Source organism: Centrocercus urophasianus, unplaced genomic scaffold, assembly GCF_019232065.1.
Source record: "Centrocercus urophasianus isolate 14NV4802_14NV808 unplaced genomic scaffold, USGS_Curo_1.0 seq_73, whole genome shotgun sequence".
NCBI lineage: Eukaryota > Metazoa > Chordata > Aves > Galliformes > Phasianidae > Centrocercus > Centrocercus urophasianus.
In genome coordinates, this window is record NW_024885344.1 from 10,212,632 (window position 1) to 10,221,993 (window position 9,362).

General features: G+C 45.3%; 1 protein-coding gene across 1 annotated transcript in view; it reads left to right on the top strand.

Moving 5' to 3' along the window:
- The window catches only part of IQSEC3 (IQ motif and Sec7 domain ArfGEF 3), a 35,167-nt gene extending 25,805 nt beyond the window's left edge, over positions 1 to 9,362 (top strand). Inside the window, exons 6-13 of the mRNA XM_042837891.1 lie at positions 1,365 to 1,504; positions 2,194 to 2,319; positions 3,440 to 3,539; positions 5,596 to 5,757; positions 6,529 to 6,632; positions 7,040 to 7,078; positions 7,162 to 7,241; positions 9,294 to 9,362. Coding sequence (XP_042693825.1) covers positions 1,365 to 1,504; positions 2,194 to 2,319; positions 3,440 to 3,539; positions 5,596 to 5,757; positions 6,529 to 6,632; positions 7,040 to 7,078; positions 7,162 to 7,236 — 746 coding nt within the window. The 3' untranslated portion in view covers positions 7,237 to 7,241; positions 9,294 to 9,362. The remainder of the gene's footprint in view (positions 1 to 1,364; positions 1,505 to 2,193; positions 2,320 to 3,439; positions 3,540 to 5,595; positions 5,758 to 6,528; positions 6,633 to 7,039; positions 7,079 to 7,161; positions 7,242 to 9,293) is intronic.

Below are 9,362 nucleotides of genomic sequence, written 5' to 3' on the forward strand. Positions count from 1 at the left end.
AATCACCGCCTCCTCCTCATTTTCAGGTGTGCTAATGCAGCTTAGTATTGTTTTGCCTTTTTGACACGATGTCTAGACAAAGTCCAGTTTCCCAGCCATGCTCACTCCTAGGTCAGTCATTTTCCGAGTGTTTCTTACTGCACATCTGCAATTCAGGTTAAGTTCTTTCAGAGTTTTCCCAGTGTAAATCTTTGAACTGCTGTGGACTGCTATAACTTGTATTCTTGTCCTTATGACTGCTCAGACAGTGTTGTCCCAGCCTCTTACACCTTCCCCATCCACTTCAGAGTGCAATAATGTGACAGCGAGACCCTCTTTCAAGTTATTTTCTGCCATCAACCCCTTCAGTATCGTGGCAGATTGAACTAACTCAAAAGGTTTTCTTTCTTTCCTTTTTATTTATTAATGTTAATTTTCACCATCAATTCACATCACGATGAATTTAGCCAGCATGAGGACCAAGCTGCAGACGAGGGGAGAGAGTTCATTTCAGACTCACCTTCAGCCCAACATGCGGGCCAAGAGCTTCGCTGGCCTGTGTTTAAAAAAAGACACAGAGTATTCAGGCAATGTTTGCAAGGTCATGAAGAAGGGAGCCAGAAGAGGACAATGCCTCTCCGTTCCTAGGCAATTCCCCAGCAGCAGCATAGTTAGCCTCAGACCAGAGAGCTGGAGGGAAGCAGAGAAAACCAATGTAACATGATTGAAGGAATTCAGTGTAGGAGGAAGGGCTGGCAATTTGATCTGTGGTGTTTGGGTGAGGGGAGGGGGAAGGAGAACTTTTCTGCCAGGCTCTTCAAGAGTCAAATAGCAAAATTTGGAAAATTAGCTAAGCAAATACAAACGAGGAAGGGGACAGACCCCAGACAGAGAAATCACAGATAAAATAGCAAGGAAGTATTATGCATAGGAGACATCACAGAAGAAAATGTTGAAGGTTACCAAGTAAATAGGAGATCTGAGGCTTGCATTGGCAGGAGAAGCAGCTGGATCGCATTGCAGATATTCACTACGCCTAGCACTTCTAATAATATGAGATCAATGCAGGGGTTGCTACTGAATGGCCCAAGGAATATGAATGTGAAATTGTGGCTATAAAACCTTAGGGAACATATGGAAAGAAGCCACCATGCAGAGCAATGGAATAATGAAATCTTCAGCATTGGTCTTAGATGCGACTGTATCTCTGCTGCTGGTGCATTCTATGTGCTAGACCAAGAAAAAAAACACTCTAAAACAACAAAAAAAATCTATTTCCTTTCTGTCTTCTCAACATTGCACTGAGGTAGTAGCTGCCTGTCAGGGATGACAGTTCTTTCCTTTTTTCTCTGCCTAGTCTGCTCAACATTTTCTGTGTTTCGCAGGGGTGGATGATGGTGCTGACATCCCACGGGAGCTGGTGGTAGGGATCTACGAGAGGATCCAGCAGAAAGAACTAAAATCCAATGAGGACCATGTGACATACGTCACCAAGGTGGAGAAGTCCATAGTTGGAATGAAAACGGTGAGCACCCATAACCCTGCTGGCACCTACTCACCCTTTTCACATCCATCTCCATCACTGTCCCCCTTTTTTGCCATTTTCCTCTCTAATCCTCTTCTTTCATAATGCTTCCCTTGCTTGCATTTTTCTCCAAACAACTTCTCACTTGCTATCTCTTTGTTTCTTAATTCTTTGGAATTTACTTGGCCAGAATTTGCTTTATCCAGTGCAATAGTACCTCTCATTGGAGGTTCTGCTTGCCAATGCAGATCCTGCCTGCCAATACTTCAGTGATAGCTCTGCAGCTCTGAATTTTTAGGCCTTTTGAGGTTGTAGGATGTGAAAAGAAAAAGTCATAGGGAAAGTTACAAGACCCTCAAATGCAGACACTGCCCAGGGCAGTCCAGTGGGCTGAGAAGTTACTCAGTGACTTGTAGACAGAGGTATATGAGATCAGATGTGAACAAGTGGCTTGCCTACAGACTGTTCTACTCCCCTGATCTATCCAAGTCATGAAGGCTCTCTCTGTTATGGCACCAGCAGGATGATTGATGGTGAGGAGTGGTTGTGAGGAAATAAATAGAGTAGGCAGAATGGGCAGAACCATCTTGTGCCACTGTCACCTGGCAGGGTTGTGTAAGTTAAGAGTGCTGGTGAACCTTCCTGGCACCTTCTCATAACCCCCACACACTCTTGTGGATCTTCTGCAGGTTCTCTCTGTGCCCCATCGCCGATTGGTCTGCTGCAGCCGCTTGTATGAAGTGACTGATGTGAACAAGGTGCAGAAGCAGGCAGCTCACCAGAGGGAAGTTTTTCTCTTCAATGACCTGCTAGTGGTGAGTGTGCTTTGGGATTTAGGCACTGCAGTGATAAAACTAGTCTGAGAATCTGTAAAGAAATATAAAAGCAGTCCACAACATCGATTTCCCCCATCCTAGGGACAGACCATCCTCCTGATCCATCAACATGCAAGACACAGCTTTGGATCCTTCCCTGTTAACAACATACCAAACCTAAAATTCCTCTGACCCCTCAAAAGACAAACAAAGACAAAAGTCATATCTCACAGCCAAGTAATGTCATTGCTATCTCTCATTCCTTTGCTACCAGGGAGGTTCATTTTGTGAGAGTGAAGTACATTTATTTGGCTGTTTGTATTATAGTAGGCAGAGCACTCCCATGTACTTTAAAACTTTCCTGCCAGGTACATAAAACCACTACCTTTTACTATTGCAGAGGCTACAGAAAAGTAGGTGCTACCTACTGGAGCCTAAAGTGCATACAATACTTTAAAAAGTGTCCTGCTCAAGGGATCTTGCAGCTGAGTTCATGCAGTTACAAGGGTGAACACAGGTTTGCTGAGAAAAGGAGGATGTGGCCAAGAAGGATATTCTGCTTTAGGCGAAAAATGCCTGAGTTTAATGGCAAAAGGAAACTGTGGATATTGCAAAAGTAAGGCCAAAGCCAAGGCATTTTGTCCCAGAGAAGAGAACTTTCCTTTCCTATTCCTCTGCAACCATTTGTGAACCTGCGGAGGTCTATTCCTTCCTAGCCCTCCATTCCTTGTGATAAATCAGATCTATGAAGATTATTACTGAGGGAGCAAGGGCAGCACAGCATGCACACGTACTCTGGTTCCCAGACCTAGGATATTTAGTGGAAAGAATTACCCATGAGAAGTCAGAAATATGAGCATCCAAAAATCATCCCTAGTATTCCTGGGGAACAGAACCTGAGGGGGTCCATGGCTACACATACAGAATTTCAAAGTGCTGCAAGTACAGCGTGCCAGGCAGTTTTCTGGGCTAAGAGTCTGTCAGTCACCAAGTTTTCATCCCATGTACAATTAACACAGCTTGTAAAAATCTTTTTCTTTTGTGCTTTGAGTAGTTTGTATTGTTCTTGCTTCCCTGTTCACCAGCAACCTACCCAGTGATGTGTCTGTTCCTCTAACAGATCCTCAAGCTTTGCCCCAAGAAGAAAAGCTCCTCGACCTACACATTTTGCAAGTCTGTTGGCCTGCTGGGCATGCAGTTCCATCTCTTTGAGAATGAATGTAAGTCTGATTCTCCGTGGTTGCCTGAAGGGGTTTGGCATGGAAAAGGAGAAGAAAGGAGGAGGCTGCATAGCCCAGTGAGATCTTTCATCAGAGTAGGGATTCTATCAGGGTTAAAATGAGATGGGAGAAAAAAACAGACCTGGTACTGAGGACATTACTGTGCAAGTACAGTGTGATGAGCAGAGGCTTCTGATCTCTCTCTTGGTCTAAACATGGGCAGAAAGGCTGACCTTAAGTTCACTGAAGTGAGTTGACTTGTCAAGGTGACAGGGAGGGCACTCATCTGGAGGAATGAGGTAACTGATCCTAAGGTGCACGTCGCTTAGCTCTCAGGAGCCAACAGTAGGGGAACCTCATTGACAAAACTGCTGCTGTTGCTTTTATCCCCTCTCCACTTGCATCCAAAATCACAACACCCACCTCTACCTTTGACACTGATAAAAACCCAGGTGCTGCTGCTGCCGTCTTCCTGCAGTATGATGTGATGTGCTGAGATTCCTGAGATTGAAGCAGAACCCTTGGAACAGCACCCACCAAAGCATGGCGAGAGGCCAGCCCTAGTCAGCCTGACCTCGATGGTCTGGGAATAGAGCCATGATGTGTCATGATTGAAGCTGGTTGTGTGGTGGAGGAATTCCAGAAACAGGCAGGCTTCCTGCTGGCAAAGGCAAAGGGGATGCACAGTGGTCTCAGGCAAGTGTGGTTTATGTCTACTGAGGATTTTGTGAGCACCAGCAGAATATGATTCTATGAAGGAACACTGTAGCAGTACTGAGGCTACACTGAGTTCCTTACATCCATGCTCTTCCCTATGGACAGCGTGGGTCATCATCTCAATTTCCTACCCTCCACAGCACACAGTGCTTTTCACGTTTCTGAATGTACAAAAAAGCCATTTATAGCTCGGCATTCCCAGGACACATTGTTGGAGCTGGGATCTGCTTTCAGGGGTATGATGATTATCCTGGAGTGTTGGCAAAGGCGTCCTTTTATGTATACTCCACAGAGACAGAAAAGCAGATGCCTGAAAGAACTTGTGATCTTAACAAATGAGACAAGACACGGGGTGGGGAAAGGGAACTAGAACACAAACAGAGCGAGCTAAGGGCTGATAGGAAACAGTGGGTTGGTCTTTGACTTTGTTGGTAAAGATTGCTAATGAAGAGCGTGGAGAAGGCAGGCATACAGGAACAGTAGAGAAGAGAAAGCATGACAGGTGAAGAAAGAAACTAAATGTAGACAAAGGAGAAGGGGAAGGAGAAAAGAGACAGAAACCACTTTTCAATGACCAAAAGACAGAGAAAGTCCAGTCACAAGCTTAAGAAGTTCTCTGCATACCTTTGTTCTCCAGCTTACGTTGGCTGAATCTGCAGCCGCCTCCTCCATGCACACATCCTGATCTTTAAATCATAAAGCCTTCTGTTGTGCTCTTTTCACTCTCGGGGCATTTCTTTTCATTTTCATTTCTGACAGTGTTTTGCCTTTTGGGGACTACTAAGTGGAGACCTGCAAACCCACACCCTTATCTTTACCGCACTCTCTGCATAGCATGATGAGCTCCCTACTCATGCTGTGCTGACACTGCAGCTATGTTCCCTGCTGGTGGAAGTAGAGACTGGAGAGAAGTCCTGTATCTGAGGATATTAATGACTCTGAGTCCAGGAGCCAACTTCTCAGGCTGCAACTCCCAAAGGAGAAAAAGTATCGTTGGCATCATATATACTGTTAACTCCTCTGCAGATTCAGGAGGGCTTTATAGTCTCATCTCTGTGCTCAGGTTCTTAGCGTTGACATTACATTAACTGTAATGAAGATCTAGAGGTTTTTGACTATGGCACCACTATGGTAGTGGTGGTAACTTGCCTTGCTGCTGGACCTTGGCCGTTCTGTTTCCTTGGAGTGCTGCAATGCTGCAGATCCTCACAATTTGCAGTGTGACAAACTCTTAAGTTCCTCTGGACTGAAATTGTCTGTCCTGGGAAAACAGGAAAGCAGACTTCTCCAGCAAGAAACCCTAATGCCTCTCTATTATTTTGACACATCTTATTCACAGATTACCCCCATGGCATCACACTGGTGACTCCAGTTTCGGGCTCAGAAAAGAAACAGGTACTGCACTTCTGTGCTCTGGGAGCCGAGGAAATGCAGAAATTTGTGGAAGATCTGAAAGAGTCAATAGCAGAAGTGACAGAGCTGGAGCAGATACGTATTGAATGTAAGGACCTCTAACGCAATTCAGAGTCTGATGCCATCATACTCCATGTGTATGCAAGGGAGAAAATGTAAAAGCAGTGGATTCTTCAGGAAGAGTGACAAAGAGGATGAGTTGTAGAAGTCTTCCCAGGACTGTTCCTCTGTTCACTAACAGAGCAAAAAGCAGCCAGGTTTTGTGAGCACTCAGCAGCAGGAGAAAGGGAAGAACTATTTATGGTCCTTGTCAATTAGAGTGTATGAGACAGTAGACTGAAGTAGAGAAGCTTAGACTATCAGACCCAGAAGACTTCTCCATCTCATACACTCTGAGTATGCAAATACTATCTGTAGATATCTGGGAAGTACAGGGTAGATTATAGTCTTAGCAGAATTGTCTTCTCACTCCAGGGACATGTGGGAGAAAAGCAGTCTGTACCATGCCATTCTGGGGCCTGTCTTACACAGAGTAAGGTCCAAGTAGACTTTAATGATGTTGCCATGTATAAACTAACAAGCCCAAGTAGCTCAGCATCAGTGGTACCCCTTTATGCAGCAGTAACCTATTCTTTATAAATGCAAGTCATACACAGAGGCCTTATGTAAGGTCCTCCATATATCAAATCCTCTCCAGTTTTTGTTTCTCTCTTAGGTGTTCCTCTCTCCTTCCTTTCTTGACAGACTCTTGTCATATTCTTACATTAATTCTTGCTGACTTCCCACTTTAGTCCTTCACTATACCCTGGTTCTTCCCTTCATCCCTCTTCTCACTCACTGCCACACATCTGTCTTGCAGGGGAGCTGGAGAAGCAGCAAGGGGCAAAGACTCTCTCGCTACGGAGCAATGGAGCCCAGATAGAACCACAGTCCAAGCAGAGCTCACCAACAGGTAAAGAGTCAGCTAACTTCTCTTGAGCACGGCCCACTTCTCTTCTTCTAAAACTAATGCAGCACAGTAATGGTACTATATATTTCCTCTGGAGTCTTTTCTGCCACTTCTGCAACGACAGCTCCTTTGTAGGAGCTTTGTGTTCTGAGTTTTGTAGAAGCTTTATGTCTTGTGCCAGCCAAAAACAAGTGCATTGATGGGTGGCTACCAACTCACTTCAACATCGAGAACTAACAGGACCCCAAAAGGGTTTCCCCTATACCACCATGCAACTGATGGATTGAAAGAGGAATTCAGTTTATCTTGAGTCCTATTGGGACCTCTTCCTAGAGCTTTCCAGTCCACCCTACATGGGCCAGCTCTTGACTTGAGGAACAGACCTCATGAGTGAGATGTTTTCTTTTATTTTAAAGGCAAGAAGGATTTGGGGGAGAAGGTCTCGGACAGCACAGTGGAGGTAAGTAGAGTGCGGAGCAGCTGAGGTAAGTAATTCTCTCTCACTTCAGCTCTTCTCACATTCTCTGTTGTTTCTTTTCTCAGGTATTAATCAATGCCTCCCCAGCCAGACTGACAATTTTACCAATTTCCAGAGATACAATTAAAAGTTACTGCTAGGACGGGTAATACAACTTTCAAATCCAAACTAAACTTCAAAGCATTTTCAATCCGTTTTTATAACTGTAACATCCCTCATGGACCAAGCTCCCGAACGCTGTAGACTAACCCACCCCACTGCTTATGGGGAGACTGAGAACCCCACTAAAGACTTCCCTGACATGCTAACTCCATGCAGCATCACATGCAAATTCCCCTGCAGCCCAGCTTTCCTGCATAATCTCTGCAGCTGTCTCTCCATCCCTTGGAGGGGATTAAGCATGGCCTTTTTATATCAGAGACTTTTCCCAGAGCTTCACCTTCCTAGATAGGGAGCTTGGCTGTCCTTATGCTTCTATCTTTGCAGGGATGTCTAGCACCCATGGGTTGCCTGTTTCTTCACAGACACCCATGCTCACGCTGCCTGTAAGAAAACAGAAAAATGCTGTCTTCACTCTGAAAATCTTATTTACTACTTCCTACATTTTCCATGTCTGGAATACCTCAATTTTCCTGAATTTGCCCTTTTCCAGGGCACTTCTTTCCCTTCTTGTCGTAGTGTATGTGTTTGAGGAGTTCAGCTTCTCTGTGGGGAGTGGGTGTCACTGATGTTCCTTGAAAAACACCCATTTCTCTGCAGACACACTATCTGGATAAGGAGCCTCTCACAGCCAACTTCCAATTTCTTTTGGGCATTGTGTTTTCTTGTGGAGAATGACTTCCATGTATTTTAATGTCACTAGCACTTCATGGCCTAACAACAAATTTTTCCAAAGGTATATTTCACTGCCTGAATAAATACTGACACAGTCCTGCTGCATTCTGGGCCTGAACAACCTCCATGCTTGGGTAGGGACAAACAGTTCATCCTTGTTCCAGCATGGTGGGAAGCTTGGTCATTCCACAGCTCCTCCTCCATGGCTGCTTGCTCTGCTGTCTAACATACAGACCATCAGGGCACCCCCATTGCCCAGTCTGCCTATCTGTACCCCTGCCTTGCTGGAAGTGCTGTGCCAGCCACCAAGCAGTAGTATCCTACCCAGGATTTGTCATTTGACTGACATTCAACAGCAACCTTGCTGTGCTCTGGTGACTCCATCAGCCCATGTCCTTGCCAGAAGGAACTATGACTTCAGTCACCATCCAGGAAGCACCATTTTACTGCTGTGCTTCCCCCTCAACGATCTCTAGTCCAGACCAGCTCCCTTTTTAAGCTGGTCTCAGTGAACTCTCTTTTTCGAGTGACTCTATTGTCAGCATCTCTCTGTGGGGACCCTGATGACCTCCTCCTTCCACCCCCCCTTCCCATTGCCCACATAATACTCTGCCAGCAGAGGAGCATTTCCATTTCTTTGAGATTATCTAATCTGCTGCCATTTCATCATGAATTTCTTTTATCATTGTATGAGCTAGACGGGCATTTTTTTTTTCTTTTTTCTTTTTTGAAAATCATTTCCTTTCACTGACAAACCATCAAATGGATCAGAGGGAGCTGCCTTTTGCTAGAGTATGTCAGATTTCTGCTTTTTTCCTTTGTAAACAGATTAGCCAGTCATGTGGTGTACCTTCATACTCGGAAAGGCAGGGAGCTGGGAAAGGCTCGAGTCTCTCTCTCTATCTCAGATTCAGCTACCATCATTTTTGCAGAAATGTACAACCTCGATTATCTGAAACCTTGCTACCCAGTTGTCCCTTTTGCCCCCTTGTTTTGCTGCTGGGGGCAAAGGCATGACCGCTGAGGTCTATTCATTATTACAAGAATTTATGGATGCCTCCACTTATTGAGTTGATTTGCGTTCCCTATGCTGTTTGGATAATCAAAGTTGCACTGCATTTGGGAACACCAGCCCTGCCGCCTTTGATGCAATGGAAAGGACAGAGGCACAGAGGCCTAGATAGGATGATGGGGCTGCTGGGAGAGAGGGATGCAGCTAGGGCTTGTGCCTGTTCTGTTTTTTCAAGAGGGGAGGGTTAGATGCATGTGAGGCTGACTGGTGGCGGGGGTTCAGGGCAGCCAGTAGCAGCAGATGGGAAAAGTCTTGTAACATTTAATGCTTCTTTGACTGTTTCTAAAATAGGTGTCAATTCACAACAGGCTTCAAACGTACCAGCACAACTCCGCCCTGGGGCCCGAGAGTGGAATGCAG